This window comes from Macrosteles quadrilineatus, unplaced genomic scaffold (genome assembly GCF_028750875.1).
Source record: "Macrosteles quadrilineatus isolate MER2022 unplaced genomic scaffold, UCM_ALF_1.0 Scaffold_5__1_contigs__length_97177068, whole genome shotgun sequence".
Taxonomy (NCBI): Eukaryota; Metazoa; Arthropoda; class Insecta; order Hemiptera; family Cicadellidae; genus Macrosteles; species Macrosteles quadrilineatus.
In genome coordinates, this window is record NW_026542598.1 from 42,309,472 (window position 1) to 42,327,764 (window position 18,293).

Consider the following 18,293-nt stretch of genomic DNA (forward strand, 5'->3'; position numbering starts at 1 on the left):
GTCTAGTATGTCCAGGACTCAAAACACACATATATACAAAACATGCAATCATCATGGCATCAAAGTCCGAAGTTTTGTGGAACTCACAAAATACGTTCTGCTTCCTCAGGGTTAGACAAAACTGTGAGTAACAGCTATTTGAAAACCATCCGTCATTTTATGGACCATTAAATAAATATTTATAATATTCATGTTATTAAATATTTTTTTACATTTACATTATTAGTACTTTGACTTACAATCAAATGTGTTTCAGTTTTATTTCAGTTTTTCTACTGATCAGTCATGATATATGAACTGTATGCAATATTTCAATTTGTATGTAATTTGTAGCCTAACTCAACAATTTGACGTGGTCTATAACTGTATTTCTGTTCAATTGACCAAATAAAGAATCTTGTATCTTGTATCTTGAAAAAATATGTCGATCAGTAGTAAATGTTAAAAGTATTATCCCTACATACTATTGTCATACTTAGGGTTTAAACTGAAACACAATCAAAATGGAAGGTGTTTTAACACCAGTATTATACTACCATTCTTCTACCTCTGAGTGCCTCTAAAACCTTGTTCAATGTTATTATTATTATATAGATATGAAGATATTAAGAAAATGAACGATTTTTCAATATTTATACAATAATAACTAAGAGTATTAATTTACTTTGTAGATTTGTGTATTATTTTGTCTGCTGTTTTTGTCTATTTTTAGAAGTTGTATATTTATTTTTTCATTGTTATAATTTATGTTATGTTGCAAAACGGCCTAATTTAACAATTATTTCATTCCCACTGAGACATTCTTAGCTTTTTTAGTTACTTATTTATGTTTCTTTATGTACCTGTTCTTTGAAGATGTGCTAGGGTGTGTAAATATATTTCTTTACTTACAAAGATTGCCTGTATCAGTTAGTTTATTCATAAAACTATGTACTTTTTGACAAAGTCAATTTTGAACTAAATGAAATATTTTACCTACCCAAAGAATTACAAGCAGTTACTAACATAGATTGTTTTTATTTTAAACTGCTCAAACGTATTCTCAAATTGATTGAAAAGAGCTGGAATAGTCTTAAGCATTTTTTAATGCATAAACAGAACATTTTGGTTCAAAAATTTACTTTTGAAGGCTTGTGTTGCGATTGAAATATATATATTTTAAATATATTTTTACTGTCTAATGTATAACAGTCCTCTTGTATCCCTTATTAAGTTGGTAATTTAATTTGTTTATAAAGGATTCACTCCATACACATCGGAATGCTACCTTTAAGACATTCCATCCCCATGTTAAAGTTGCGCCAGCTTTTTAATCAAATTTGTCTTAGTTGATGTGAGCCCCCTACAGATAGCGCTAATCTAAATCACTGATTTCTGCCGATTACACGATGGTTTTTACCACGAGTCAAACTGATTGAATGACTTAATATGAGCTACAGCAACTGTTAAGACCCAGCAACTATGTCAGTAACAAAAAACAAGGTACAAAATAGAGTTTTAGACACTAGAGCAATCTGTGACTGGCTCACACAACTACATTCGTTTTTAGTAAAAAAACTGGCGACAGATGATCCATTAGATGGGATGTCTTCTTCTATTTCTAATAGTCAATGATGCTACTCAAACAACTAGTTTTCAATCAAACGGCAAAACCCAAACGTTTATGTTAAAAGCATTCTTTACAATAAAAAAAAAAAAAAAAATTGGCAACGCTAAAATGAATTCAGGTAAACAATAGAGATAACGATTTGTTTAACATTTTAATAAAACTCAAACAGATTTTAACAAGGCCTAAGTAATACAATAAACAACAAATTAACAATGATAGCTATTCAATGGTTCAAAAGACAAGTTAAAATAATAAGAGATCTGAAAATATTTTATTTGCAATTTCTTAGTTTTTAAATGCTCCCTTCATACAAGTTAGGTCGTTCCCTTTCAAAACGTAAAAAATGCCACAAGCGTAAAACCACACAAAATAAAAAAAATTTTAATTACTAAAAATAAATAAGTAATGGACAAATTGTTTTTAGCCTAGTTAAAATTTAACTCACTGAAACATTGTATGAAGTGATTAATTGGGTGATTTGATTAGAGTACTTATAAAAACAACAAAAATAATTAACTTTTTAAATGTGCACGAAGAACATTCTACAAAGAGAAGTTAAAATTTAGGTCTAAAACAGTGTTACTGTCACAACAGTGATGGGAACTTAGCAAGTGATTTATTACTAATATATTTAGTACCATCAAGATATTTTTCTAAAATGATCTTTTATATGAGCTAAACCAACCAATGGAGGGGATTTTTCAATACACTTGAATTATAAATATATTCAGTCTTAGATTTACATTTAGTAATAGTTATAGATATAGTTATAGATTAAGATTAGTGAAAGACTTACAGTTAATAAATTGTTCCTAATTATTCAGTCTAAATTTGTACAGGCAAAATTAAGTTTGGTGGTCGATGTAACCACTTTATTGAAGTATGATTTTTCTGCCGCGGTTTGATATAAAATTGAAAAGCATAATTAGCCATATAACACTGAATGGCTTAATTATATCCTAATGTGAGATAGAATACTCTTCAAAAACAATTATCAAAGTATAGACAGTGGAACCTCGGTTTAACAAATTTCAAGGGAAAAGATTTCATAATGGGGGTATTCTAAAAAATGGGGTAAAAATTCTTAGGTATTCATTACAGTAGACTGTCGCTCATCTGGATCAGCCTTGTTCGGACTCCCACTAGTCCGGATCGGCAATCATGTTTTTTTAGCGGCACATTACAGTAGAAGTTCGATTATCCGCTCGAAACAGGGTCGAGACTACCTCCGATAGTAAAAAACTCGGATAACACAGTGGTAAAAATTTTTACCAGTGGAACTGCTTTTGCCCGGCTATCAATACTGTGGACCTGGAACAAAATTGACAAAAAAAAAACGGCTATTTACATTACTGTATTTATTTGCTCAACTCTCGATAACCGGATTTATCGTAATCAGGACCGGACGTCCGCCACATTAGTTAGGGGGTGAGCGAGAGTCTACTGTATTACAGGATAAATTATAGCTTCTATATCATTTTATGTCTCACTTAAAATAATAAACAACTTAGTTTATGTAAATTAACTTATTATATAGTAGCATTTTAAATTTGTAAATAAATTGATTAAAGCGACTGAAAATATTCTGTCAGGACTAGTTTCTCTCAGCTAGACATACTTAAAAACAAATATCGCCTAAAGAGCTTGAGAATTAAGTATACAGATGTAACATTTAATTTTTGTAAATATTTCACTCTTGAAACTTGTCATAGGTCTAAATTGTTTGCTGATTGGATATCTGAAAACTTGTCAAATACTTATTTGATTTGTTGGTTGAATTTTGCCTCAGAACCTTCCGTTTACAAACCCTTTTTTTGGTAACTAACAACTCAACGACTAAGAAAAAAATTAAAACTAAGTTTTACTCCTTGGTTGCTGCTAAAGATAAAAATAAATAAACAGTGTTCCACCCCTTATATCTGCAGTAACAGCGCCACTCCTGCTAGCGTCCACTTTGCCGGCTTGTCTTTAGATTTGAGGTTGAACGTCCAGACGTAGGTCGGACCTCGAGTCCGAGTCTTGTACACAGGACACTCGTACATGTTCCTCATGTCCTGCTTGTCTTGAGTTATGGCCTGGAAACATGTGACATTGACTTTGGAAACTGCAAGTAGACTATCCTACATTAAAATAAGCCTGTTTTAAATGCCCAGTGAGCCTAGAGGCATGGTGTTAATAGCAAATAAATGTGTAATTAATATAATTAAATTTGATAGTTGTCACAATGTATGCTTGACTATTTGGTTGAAGTATCATAAATAGCTACAGTCGGGACTACGTAAGTTTGCAGTTGGCGGCACCAATCACAAGACAAGGCTAGTGCGACGTTGCCATAACGCCTGTTGACGACACTAATTGAAATACTAAACAATATCTTCAAATCAGCTGGTATTATTAGATTTGGCAACACTGCACTGTCCTCATTGGATCCTTCGAAGTCACGTGGTAAATAGGCTCCTCCCTCAACTGCAAACTTTCGTGGTCCCGACTTTAGGTCGTTTTATTTGGTTAAATTAGTTGTTAAGAAGGTTAAAAAAGGAATATTAATAGGCAATAGATTGATTGATTTTGTCACTTGTCCTCATGCACGCCAACCGCATTGGCAATATAAAACGCACTATTTAAATCGGGACCAAATATAGCTTAAAGCTGTTTTTATTTGATCCATAAGAAAAATTAACAAATCTAATGGGGAGTATATGTTTAACATATTAATATGTTATGGAGAGTGTAGTTATCATGAATGACAGATATATCCAGACAGAAGTTTTGAACAGAATGTACGTCAAGGTGAAACAGATAATTCCTGTAGGTGGTACAGTATAATAACCAAGAATGTGTGTGCGTACAGACCTATACATACATAACTTGAATTCTGAATTTGATGAATTTTGATGTGAAGGTACTAATCCTTGGTATCTCCAGGCGTTATTTGAATATTTTTTTAAGTTTTTTATTATTATTGGTGGGTTTTCCCATAAAATAACAAAAAAGCAAATAAAAAAAAGGCTAACGGTTTTGAGAGTAATTGATTTAGTATGTTATAGTAATTTTAACTCTTTACAAATTGACATAACAAACAATGCTGTAAAAATTACGGTTTAAAGGTTATTGCAATTATTATAATTTCCCCCATAGTTTCTCCCTTCGATTACTTATAACCAACCAATAGCAGGATGTTCAACTTTAATTTCAGGCTATTGTAATTTTATTTGTTACATTTAATTTATTTATTTGAAAAATCACAAAATCTTGCAACATTTTATAAACAACTTGCTGCAAAAGCCAGGAAAATTTGGCTTGCCTGCAGCTCATAGAGATAAACTTGATCTTGATAACAATGTACTTTGTCCCTTGGTCAGTCCTTCTCCATATTACACTTTGGTTTTCCTTGTTTCCTGTCAAGATCTGTTATCATTGTTGTTTTCACTTATTCTCTACCTTCCTATAGAAGACTAACTTGCCTTAAAACAACTTGAAACAACTATCTTAAATAAATAAAATATATAACAATAAATAACATGCATTAAATACTTCTCAACTTTAACAATAATATAATGAAATAATTTAGATAACAATACAACAATACATAACTAAATAAATAATAATAAATTAAATACTTTATAATAAAACCAAAACTAAACCAGTTTTAATGGATTCTTTGAGATGACAATACTAAAATAAATAAACGTGCATTAAATGATTTTAACTTTAACAATAATATAATAAGTAAGTAATTTAATAAACAATATTTAAATGGATTCATGGAGATAACAATGCTTAAGCCTCGAGTTCAAGACTCTATAAAACTAGTTATATTATCTATATCATTTGGAAATCTATTAAAAACGTTTTAACTAGAAATTTTCAAACTCTTTTTGAAAATTTGTTTGTGGTCTTAGGGTCAATATAAAACTGTTCACGTGAATTGTATTTATGGTCATTTTTTATCTTAAATTCATTTGAGAAATAGTAATCTATTAAATTATATACTCAAATAATATATCTACTGGTAATACCTCAACTATCCTATATCCGAGCAGAGGGTTTTCTGACAAAACAGTAGAGTTGAGCTTATTCATAGTTTTTATGATTCTATTTTGCACCGTTTTTATTTGATTTATGGCTGTGGGTGATGCTGATCCCCATGATCTTATAGTACAGGTAAAATAATACAAAAACACTCCATATAAACAACAAAATTTGTACATTCATGAAATTTTACCTGTGAGTTACTAATAATATGAGAAATGAAGATCCGATGAGTCCCCAAAATTTTGGGCGTCCTAAGGCCCCTTTTGGGGCCCTTTTTGTTCCGAAGGGCCCTTGTTCCTGAATAATTTTGTTTTTACGTTTAAGGTCGAGTGAGGTGTGGTTTTCGATGGTTTTAGTTATTTTAAATCGATTGGGACTAGTTTTAAGTGAATTAAACCACTCCATACAGGGTGTTTCGAAATATTATTACTTTTTACGATATTTAAACATTTATTCATAAAGTGATAAAATTAGTTACCTCCATGCTCTATATAAAAAGGGGTTTATTGAAAATAACTGTAATTCTTTACTATATAAGAGGGAAGGATCACAAGGAGTCCGAAAAAATAATAAATACCCCCGTCACAGCAAACCTGCAGACTAAGCGAATTTTCATTTGCCCGATTTTCAATTAAATCTAAAATAGCATTGCGTTTAACCAACAAAAACAACAAACAACAAAATATACCTAGGTTTGCTGCTACAAGGAGGCTAATAAAGTGTGTTTATAGTAAAATATTAATAGCCTAGTATAAAACAAATAAATTTGATAAGTTTTATTAAGACATATCTATAAACAAACAAACAAAATCATTTTACACTATTCTCCTTAAGAATAACATGGAATTTAAAAATTAAAATTTTTTTATTTTATTCGTAATTAAAACACTTACAAAACACGTTAATATACTAAATTATTTGTTTTCTTTAAGCTCTTTAAAATACTCTAGAGAAAAATTGGGAGACTTTGTCTTTTGAGGGTCAAAGATTACAAATTTTGACCACGAAATATAAAACATATCGGTTCCATGGACATTACCGATTATGCCGGTTTCGTTAGAATTGAACCAAAATCACTCGAGTTATCATGTTTACGGACACGTATATATTATATACGTATATAAACACATATATAATATTTTGAGTGGATGGTGCTTTAGGCTTCTGGGTGCATCGAAATGAAAACGTAAATCGGTTTCGGGTCTATGTTTTACCATAAGACCTTCGGTAATAGCTTATCTCATATATAGGATGTTCGCTAAAAGGGGATGGATTAACTTTTACACTACCGGTATAACATAATAACATAGGTTACTAAGAAAAAATTTCAACTTTTAAGGTGGTGTGAATAATCTTTTAACGTGTTTTTTATGCAAATCTATTAAGACCAATTTCAAATTGATATGTATTTTTCTAAGGTAGTTGTTTAAGCTATTTTTTTTACATTTATTAAAAATTAAAACAATTGTATTTGTATAAAACCTTACATTACATATTAAAATGAAGTACTTAAACTAAAGCCATTTTTCTACAATTTCCGTAGTATCTCTCTTTACAATTTCATCAACACAATAATTAATCTCAGACGACTCATTAACAATTTTATTATTCTTAGCAACTTGTCCATCTTTACTGATTTTGTCCAAGTTGGTGTTCAAGCAGGATTCCCCTTTACAAACCTAAAACCTTGCATATTGCAGAACAGGCAACACCAATCTTAAAGCACAAACAATGTGGTGCAAAAACACTTTTCATACATACTGACGTTTGCAACTTGTATCTTAAGTTTCTCAAACTTATTTTCAATCAATACAAGTACGGTTATCTTTCGTTGTTATAACGACCAGGACAGCACGAAGATATCAGAGCAGCATTGTCGGTACAAGCATTTTTGTCCTGAACAATGGGAACGAGGTTTATGGAGTAAAAATTGGGTTTTCTTATTTTACTTTACCCTCAAAACACAAAGGTTCCCAATTTTTCTCTAGAACATTTTAAATAGCTTAGAAACAAATAATCTTATGTATTTAAAAAATTTGGGTTTTCTTTTCCGAGTTCGTTTGGCTCTTCTACCCGACCGATTTTCATGATTGAGGCCTTAAATGGAAGGCATGCACGCCAAGCTTTCACACAAAGCATCGGCAAATATTTACATACCGTATTACTTGACCAAAACTCATAATTTGATTTATTTTATAATTCTAACTTTAATTTAAGATGTACCTTCACAAGTTATAGTTTTATTATTCTATATATTTTAGTCTAAGAACCATCAGTTAAATAGTGGTTTTTATTTAAGCTATTAGTTATTCAAATCGCACGAGTTTCAAGCAAACGCAAGGTGAACAACCAACATTAAATTACTTTTCATAAGGTTTGTATATATGATTAAAAATCAATAGCTCCATTATTTCTATATGTTACTTATATATATATGTTACATATATATGTTATATATGTTATATATGTTATATATATATGTTATATGTTATATATGTTATATATATATGTTATAATATATGTTACTTATATATTTCTATATGTTACTTTTCTATATGTTTTAAACTCAAACAAATCAATTAATTATAGGCTTTAATTTGAGCTAATGATCGTTTGAATCAGTTAAGCTCATGATACTGTATTACTCAATCAAAAATCATAAAATTGATTATTTCTCGGATATTGTATTTATTTTAGCGCTGCGGAGCAGCATGGGTCCTCTAGTTTAGTATATTAACGTGTTTTTGTATGGTTATTAGTTACGGATAAAAATGCTAAAATTGTAAATTTAAAATTCCCATGCTATTCTTATGTAGAATAATAGTGTAAAATGATTTTGTTTGTTTGTTAATAGATATATTTTGATCAAACTTGTCAAATTTATTTGTTTTATACTAGGCTATAAATTTTTTACTATAAACACACTTTATTAGCCTCCTTGTAGCAGCAAACCTAGGTATATTTTGTTGTTTGTTGTTTTTGTTGGTTAAACGCAATGCTATTTTAGATTTAATCGAAAATCGGGCAAATGAAAATTCGCTTAGTCTGCAGGTTTGCTGTGACGGGGGTATTTAATATTTTCTCTTACTCCTTGTGATCCTTCCCTCTTATATAGTAAATAATTACAGTTATTTTCAATAAACCTCTTTTTATATAGAGCATGGAGGTAACTAATTTTATCACTTTATGAATAAATGTTTAAATATCGTAAAAAGTAATAATATTTCAAAACACCCTGTATGGAATAGTTTAATTCACTTAAAACTAGTCCCAATCGATTTATAATAACTAAAACCATCGAAAACCACACCTCACTCGACCTTAAACGTAAAAACAAAATTATTCTGGAACAAGGGCCCTTCGGAACAAAAAGGGCCCCAAAAAGGGCCTTAGGACACCCAAAATTTTGGGGACTCATCGGATCCTCATTTCTCATATTATTAGTAACTCACAGGTAAAATTTCATGAATGTACAAATTTTGTTGTTTATAAAACCCTATTTTACCTGTACTATTAAGCCATATCTAATCACTGACTCACATATTCCTGAATATATTAATTTCATTGTTGTTAATGGTAAAAAATCTTTTAAATAGAAAAGTTTTGCTGCACAAACTCTTAGCCTGTTTGTTACTGTCTTAATTTGTAAATCTCATTTCATATTGTGGTCAATTGTTATACCTAAATATTTGCAATTAACTACATTCTGCAATGGTAGGCACCCACATGCAACATTTTCTAAAAGTTTATTGTGTAAGCAGTCATTACGAGAAATTATGCGCCAGTTTGCTAATTCTGCTTATTTAAGGTGAAATACAACCATTTTCATTGGTGGCATTACCACAATATTCTTGGGATAGTTAGACAGGAAACTTCAACCAATTTGACCAATTTTACAGCCTAGTTTTGTACTCACTCTTATATTGATGACAGGCATGTGAGGAAAGAGCTCTTTGAGCCGTGAGTCTAGGATGACGCCTTGCTGTATGTCCCATCTAGCTCCCTCCATGTACAGGCCGTGTACATAGGCTCCATCTCTGGGGGCTGACCTGTACCAATCATATCACTTTATCACCCCATTATAGACAACACAATTTGTCTACATGTTCTAAAAACTTGTAGAACAATTTGGTAGAAAAGTTGATTTTCTACTTACGAGAAATCTTCTTTCTGCTTCTTCGTGACGTCGCACTGAAGACACATTTTATCCAGAGGCAGCTCGTTTTTACGGGCTGTGCTCTGCATGATAGCCGTGAGGAAGGACTGCGGGTTGAAAAAACCAGCCAGCCACACAGACGATGGCAACTAAAACGATAAATGAAATAATCTCGATTTTTAAGTTTTGTGTACCTTGTCAAAAGTAAATTTACAAGTAACACTGGGATAATCTTAAAACATAACAACATTACGTTTATCGATTTTTATAGAGTATTACTCCTGGTTCATTGAAACACACTGACCATAAATAATATATTTTTTTTCGTCCTAAGACGCTAGGCACGAGCCTGGAATTGTTTTTCACATTACTTCAGGCTAGACCTAGGGGTGAGGCATTGTCACTTTGATAAAATCCATTGGTGACTTGGTGGGGATTGAACCCGGGACTTTAGGGACAGAAGTCTCGCGCTCTAACCACTACGCCAGCTCGCTCTCCGCCCATAAATAATATAGACATAATATAAATAATAAGAAATACAATCCTTTGATTCCAATTTTCCAATTTGTTCTGGTTTTGGAACCAGGCAAATCAATCAATGAGTGAACACAATGAACAAATAGTGGACTAATTCTCAGCATTTCGGGTCAATGATTGGATATCAATACTCACAACAAAGTCCGTAGACCAAGTCTCCAGCTCTCTCAGTCGTAGAAGGAGATCGGCAAACCATGAGGTGAGCCCGAGCAGTGACGGGTACGCTCTCTGTGTCCAGATGACGGGGACTTGGTCCAAGAACAGAGCATTCTCCAGATCCTCCATGTCAGACGTGATGGTCAACTCACCCTTAAACACAAATACAGAAACACTTAAGGACAACTTCCATCATAAAAGTCTACTTAAATTCTTAAATCAATTTTTGACTATAAAGGATTTTTATGAGGATAACAGGCTTACTTAAAAAAATCTATAGAAAAATGAGGAGAAATTAAATTTGTATGCTTAAGTGCTTTATTAAAAACAAAAATACTTATTTTGACTGATTTAAGAGTCTGATTTAGAACAAGAAACACAACTCTTACACTATACAAAAAATTCAAGTATTTAATGGAGACTTTCAATCAAAATCAAGCATAAGAAAACAAACGGATAAATAAAAATAATCACATATCCAAAACGATATGTTTTGTTTAATGAGAGAAGATCCATACGTTGGAAAAATGGGAATAACCAAGTGTTAATGAAAGCGCAAAGCAAGGTTGATGAAAATTGTACGAAGATAAGATCACACCCAACTATCCTCCCAATACCTTGAGTCCCAGGTCTAGTTCTCTCAAGGATCTCTTCATCTCTCCTGTCAGATGGTTCATCCTCTGACATTCCTGAAAGGCGACGATCACGTACGGAGTTCGTTCCTCCACCTTCCCCATGATCTCGGTCATGTTGAACTCTTCAGGTAGCTTTTCTAGAATCTCATCCACTATTTGTTTTACCTGTAAACATTTTTTAGAAATTTAAATACAGCAATTCTTAATTATTTAAGTTTCATTAAAGTTTCATGACTCCAGTCCATTCCCTTCACTCTTCCTTACGTATTTGTTATTTCCAAAACTCATAGAAAAAATGTTATAGTGTGATCAATATGGACAACACACTAACCAATGAAAAAACTACTCTGTGAAATATGTCAAGAAATTCAATTACTGTAATTCTGTTTTCAAGTGAAGTAGGCCCCTACCATCTTTATTATTTTTCCATCGAATACATCAAACAACAAAATAAATCCAATCCCAGCTGGATTTGAACAAAATTTATTCCTTACCCAATTACGTTCTTCAATCCAACACTGGTTCCACAAGCAAACTATAACTTTCTAATAGTACTCTCACTCTACCACATTACCGCGAGTACTGACCTTATCCTCCCGAGTCACAGTAGTTCCGCTAGATGCTCCGGCTTCTCTCGGCTGCATCTCAAACACAGTGCGGAACAGGTTCTCCGAGGTGGTGGTCAGAAAGCCGATCTCAGCGTTGGGATGGAGACCGTACAGATAAGGACTCTCAGGAGGCATGCACTCGTCTATGTATGTGTGATAGCCTAGGTAGTCTGTGTTGGGTGGAGCCGAAAATCCTGGCGCCAGGAACAACTCACCGTCAACCTATTGATCCGTAAAAGAAGAAAAAACAGTGAAATTATTTATTTTTCTCTGGTATCATTCATTAAGCTTACTGAATCATTCATAAGGCATTTTTTGAAAAGAAATGAAATTCAGCTAGCATACCTGGGAAAATTCCAAGTCCCAGGAGCTTATATAAAAAACCATTGAGATGGGAACGCCACCTAGGTGAGTATTTAAATCCAAATATGAGTGTAGAATGTTGTGAGATGATCTGTGTAGCTAATACTGATTAAGATCAGCTGTTTCATCAGTCAGGATCATTTCAATGATCAGGAACAAGTGGGTCCAGTTTTGAACCATCAAAAAGCTACTGACTTTTCACAGGCTCGAACCAGCGACTTTTCGATTGTTAGGCGAGCACTATAACCACTCAGCTACCCAGCCATAGATACACCATAAAAGGCACAAAACATAAACACCTATACTTCGTCCTGATGTAGGAGTTCTCCAGATAGTTGGTACCATTAATTTAATATATTTAATGGTACCAACTATTTAATACAGAACAAAAGGACATACATTTGATGTGAATACAAATGAGGGAAGAATACAGAATAGAGTGAGCTATGACAATGACCTTAAGACCATTTATTATTACAACACACTAAATTATATTGTGTAATAAATAATAATCCACAAAGGAAATAATTCTTTCCAGCAGTTGGGTGATGAGTAATGATTGTTATCAATGAAGTGTGCATTTTCAAAAATCTTTAAATTATTTTAATTTTAATCAATTTTACTTCATTTTTAACTTAACTATCTATGACTTCACTACCACTATAATCAATATTATTTTTTCACAATGTGAACAAAAAACTAAATTAATGTTTCTAAGAACTATTCAAAAGTCAACATTAATTTAAAAACTTAACTAGCATCCTTATTTTATTTCAATTTCGAGATTTACCAAACATACACCAAAAACGTACTTTCCATTTAATACATTTTAAGAACTAATTTTAAGAATTAATTTCAAAAGAACCTCACCAGGTCAGGTTGCATGAGTTCTTCAAGATAAGAGTTGCACAATCGGCGATCCCAGTCATCAGTGATGTGGCCTCCGTACATGATCTCACCGAACAAATAACGCAGATCTTCCCACGGCACCTTGGAGTTGGCCTCCAGATAGTTGTACAGCACACTGACACTGATGGTCAAGTCACCTAGTATAATAGAGTTACCAGGTGTCAAAGATTTTTTTCTACAACTGCGAGTTGCAATTTCTGATGTTCTATTAATTCATTCAACGATGTTAAGGGTTACGGTTCAAGCAAGAAACAATTATTTGAGAACACAATATGAATTTTATTCAATTTTTAGAAGTGCCTTGTCAGGATAAAATATGTTGCACAGAGAGTGTTTTTAGATGAGAATATTGCAGTTTAGGAGGATTTGCTTAATGGTAATTTTTTGGCCCTAATGGTCTAAAGATAAACATTGAACTCAACTTTGATACATTGATGGTTGACACATTGAAACGTATTATTACTCTATGACCCATTCTTTTTACATAACACTTTATCACTCGAAAGTGCTCTTTTTTGTGAAGAGGTCTCTTTGGGTTTGACCTTCCCTCTTTTCTTAACATGTGTGTTATTCAGTCACATTCTTCTTATCCCTCCCATATGTTCTCTAAATCCTATTTCCTAGCAAATCCAGTTTAATCTATATATGAAGCTACAAGGTTTTGAATTTTAAAGAAAACTGTAAGCTACACACCTATAAACCGCATACTTGAATGAAAGGTCTTGATAGGAAACCTCTCCGCGAAATATCAGTTTTTCAATAAACCCTCTCCTAAGGTCAAGAACTTCAATTAAAGTCGTTCATTTTTAATCACATCTAAATAAAATATTGGAGATCCATCAGCTGTTGGATTTGTTTTAGCTTGTTTGTTTACTTTTCCTTGACTTAACCTTTTGATTCTACCACTACCATAGACAAAAATGTTTTGTATATAATAAGTGACACTAAAAACCATAGCTTGGACGGAATCTTAAGTATCCAAACCAAACCTTTCCTTGTGACATGGATATTGGTCAAATTAGTTTACATCAAGAACAAGAGCTTAATCGTCCAGCAGTTTGCATTGAGCAAGGCAGTGAAGAATCGAGCCATCTTCTCTCCGTTCTCTCCCCGTGGTAAGGCACTGGCAGAACAACTAGTTAGAATAAAGTCATAAAGCTTACTCCAAGTAATTTAGTTTTCTCTATACCATCGTAATATGTAAATATTTTTTTTAAATGCACCTCCAAACTTCTAATGTTAACTTTTTATTTTTATCTACTTTCATAATATGTAGGCCTAATCTTTTGAATGCTTTTGATACTCCAACCAAGGAAGATACCTTTATTTAAGTATAAGTAATATATATAAGATCCTTTAAAAGAAATATATAACTGTCTGTAGTGCTCTTGTTTGGCATAAATCCAACACACCAGAGATTCAGCATAACTGGACTTTCACACTACTATACAAGGAAAGTTATACAGTAGAACCTCAATAACAAGGCCCTTCGATTACAGGTCACCCTTGATAACAAGTGTCATTTCAAATACCTTTGGTTACATATTAGGTTGCTAATCACATGTCAATACCTCAATAAGAAGTCAACTATGGTTACAAGTCTTATATAGTGAGACTTGTTATCAAGGTTCCACTGTATCAGAAACGTGAAATCCGCATACCAACATTGAAGGGATAGACCCTGTTCCAGCCTTGCGGCCCGAACTTGCGACGTTCCGCGACCACAGCGTGGAAATAACACAAAGAGAACAAGATGGCCTTGAACTCAGCTTCCTTGGAGCACATCTCCAGCGTCTCCTGGCCGAAGTTGTCCAAGGCTTTGTGTAGATTGGCCATCATCCCCGTGGGAGGCTCATTGGTAATCTTGATGGACGACTCCAGAATGCCCTGAGAAATTACGATGTTAAGTGATAAACTATATTGATTAGTTTAATTGGTATTCAAGGCAGGATTTTATCAATGCTCAGCAAACCCTTATACAGTAGTTTTTTTTCCACAAATCGTACCATGATAAAACATTTTTGACAATTCTCTAAGTTGACAATTCTTCTTAGGGAGGCTAAATCAACTTAAAATTAGTGGTTTACCTGTTCTTACACCTTTGACAGATTGCTATTTTAAGGGAAATTAATTAAATATTGCCTGGAGATATTCACACTTTGAATTGACTAGGTCCTTTAAACATTCAGAAGAAAAAAATGGGTATCGTCTTTTTTGTGTTGATAAACTAAAGCTCTGTTTTTAATTGTTAAGAAATTTGATATTTTTCATTTAGTTATTAAGCCTTTGTACTATTGTATGCAGAAAAAAGTTGTACCTGAGGAATAATATGAGCAGAAGGAGTAGAGGCAGGCTCTGCACTCATGAAGACTCGGTAGTCTGAGTGAGCAGTTTCTGCCAAGTTTTCAAGCTTCTTCTCCAACGCTGGGAGCCACTTCTTCACCAAATGGATATTCTGAGATAACAAGACAAAATTTAAATGGTAGTATTCGAGATTTGTGGTTTGTGACTCCACATCAAGATTACAGACAGACAGTGTTTAGGTACAGACTCAATCTTGGTTGGAATCGGACCAGTGAACTTCAGATTTAAAGGTGAACACCTTCGGCTACGCATACATCATAACCCAGTAGCCATTTGACATTGGACTGTTAATTATACCTTTAAAAACAAGGTTGTTATGTTGACTGAATAAGACTAAGATTTAGACTGTTCCCATGCAAAAGTGAACAAATTACACTGAATTAAACCCACAAAACATAACAACAAAATGTTTCAGCTAAAGATTAGATTAATCAATTGACATTTTTTAAATCCTTTTAATGGAAATTACTTAAGTTATTTAGTTTTTTTTACCTCCCACCTACACATTCTAGGACGTTAGTTCTTGCACGGAACTGTTCTACACATTACTTCAGGCTACTACTAGAGGGTCGTGGCGTTATCACATAGATAAAATCCATTTGTGATTGGCGGGATTTGAACCCGGGACCTCTGGCTTTGAAGTCAGAACAGGAACCCTCCAACCCTTAAAACATTAAAGGTCTTGGATTGGGGTCTTTCTAGTGACGTGGCTGTCGCTCTCCCATGACATTTCCTATAGTAGAACTTACTACTCTCTAGAAGACACAGTTTTCTCTAATCACCTGCAGCACGACCCAGTGGCCGTTGGTGGCGGACATGTCCATCGCCTCCTCAGCCACCACCTCCTGCCCTTGGCCCAGGGACACGTTGTGGAAGTTACCAGTGTCTGCGGTGAACCCTAGCTTCTTGCCAAGCGCCTCCACGTCCTGCCAAAGTACTGTAGTTGTAAAACAGGGATCACAGTAACTCCATGCTTACTAGAGTTTTGTTGGGACAACGTTCTTCCCTTTAACCTAAAATAATGACGTTTTCTACACAATGTAAAAAATTGTCAAAAGCAATAAATTAATAAATAAAAGTTGGGAGTATTCAATACAAAACGTCATAAAAACTATTTTAAGTTAATGTTCTGTTTCCCATGCGAGAATCAAGGCCACATCCTAGCTGGGCGGCAATAGTGACAAGAGCAACAGATACAAACAAAATGGGCGTGTCCTAGCTGAGCAGCAAGAGCGCCGTCGGTCACGCTACAAGCGCTTCAAGATACAAACATGCTTGTATTTGGTAGCGCTACACCGGTAATAAGACAGATCGGTATCCACCATAGCGCGTTTTGGGAGGAAAAAAACACAATAAAAACCTTAAAACAGCAGCAGCAGTATTACGAAAACTTTTATCTTTTGTGATGTGATTGTGTGAAAAAAGGATTTTTTATTTCTGACACAAATCAAATAAGTCAGATATAATACTATTGTCCTATTACAGGCTGCACAGAAATGGGCCAAAGGAAAATTTAACAGCTGATATCAACTCTTATTGGATTTATAATAATTCAGCAACAAACAACTTTCATCAGACCATTTTCATTCAATCTACTTTAGTGGTCTATGCACACCTTAAGTGGATCTACTCCAGGAGAGAGTATGAAGAACACTGGTGTGCTAGGACTAGACTCCTGGAAGGACTTGGCAAATTCAATACTTCTACCTTCAACGTACTTTGCCCCCAGCTTCTCTTCAATGAACACTCTGTAATAACAACAATAGCAGTTACAACGTCTAATATTGAAAGGAAGTTCTTGGCCCTTCAAGGCAAACTTTTTTACGCCCACTGGAGCCTGCTGATTTTTCCAAACCACCCCAAAACCTCTCTGGTTTTGCGCTTCAACATCTGTTGGCACTAGTTGCTATTAAATTCATAATTTCATAATCAAAATGGAATTTAAAAATACAGTGGAAAATACATACTGGAATTGAGGTCTATATTCACATCTAAATGGTTCTCTAAGGGTATCTTTTTGACTAGAAAGACTTGTAAATTTGACTTGAAGAGGTAATAAGTACTCAAACTAATTCAGCATATGACTTTCTACTGCAGAAATTTTATTATTTTCCAAAGAAAAATTAAGAAGTATAAGCATTGCAAGTTTAAGTGAAACTTACGCGACAGCATACGTCATCCTGTCAGGCCGCAAAGCTCTCATCATACAGAGTCGCTGAAGAGCTGTCTTGTTCTTCCACTCCTGCGGGAACTTCTCTTTTTCAGGACACTCGGACTCGACAAACTTCTTCCACCTCTTGGACGAGCTCTCAATGTCCCGGTCCAGATTTCTACACAATTTGATTTAGTTATAATTACTATGTGGTAATATTTTGTATCTTTTTTAACCCACTCATTTACATCACAAATAGAAATAATAGTAGTCAAAGCAAAATACAAATTAGGTTCAACTTCATTCAGTCCATTACTTGTACTAAATTTATTTTGAAAATATTTTGAAAATACTTGGGATACAAAACATTTCTGGGGAATGGAAAAGACACAAGTTTAACCTTTTATGACTAAACAAAAGTATTAATAAATTGTTATGACTATAAGATTTCATGATCAAGAAAATTGACAAGTCATATTTTTATTTTACCCACGTAAATCTTTTAAATTGTCTTAGCTAGTAACCCCTGCATGATTTACCCAAAATGCACAGTACAAAAAAATAGTGTGTAGCATTTTTGATTTACTGGGTTTTGCGCTGAGTTTTGAATTGTCGCAAGGCAAATTAACATTGGTGTTTGGCAGGATTTGAACCGAGACCTATGGGAAGAAAGTCCTGCTGTCTAGCTACCTATCCTACTGTGCTTCTTGAGATCTTTATCCGATGACGTACACTTTAACTAAAGCAAAACTTAAGATGTACTTTGTTG

General features: G+C 33.6%; 1 protein-coding gene across 1 annotated transcript in view; it reads right to left on the reverse strand.

Moving 5' to 3' along the window:
- Positions 1-2,953: 2,953 nt before the first annotated feature.
- Positions 2,954-18,293, reverse strand: part of LOC128995556 (dynein beta chain, ciliary) — a 138,747-nt gene continuing 123,407 nt past the window's right edge. The window contains exons 69-80 of the mRNA XM_054420574.1: positions 17,535-17,702; positions 16,988-17,120; positions 16,155-16,298; positions 15,326-15,463; positions 14,670-14,895; positions 12,970-13,145; positions 11,716-11,958; positions 11,111-11,293; positions 10,473-10,646; positions 9,801-9,949; positions 9,561-9,693; positions 2,954-3,684 (exon numbers count right to left, since the gene is read on the reverse strand). Of these exons, the coding sequence (XP_054276549.1) occupies positions 3,523-3,684; positions 9,561-9,693; positions 9,801-9,949; positions 10,473-10,646; positions 11,111-11,293; positions 11,716-11,958; positions 12,970-13,145; positions 14,670-14,895; positions 15,326-15,463; positions 16,155-16,298; positions 16,988-17,120; positions 17,535-17,702 (2,029 nt within the window). The 3' untranslated portion in view covers positions 2,954-3,522. The remainder of the gene's footprint in view (positions 3,685-9,560; positions 9,694-9,800; positions 9,950-10,472; positions 10,647-11,110; positions 11,294-11,715; positions 11,959-12,969; positions 13,146-14,669; positions 14,896-15,325; positions 15,464-16,154; positions 16,299-16,987; positions 17,121-17,534; positions 17,703-18,293) is intronic.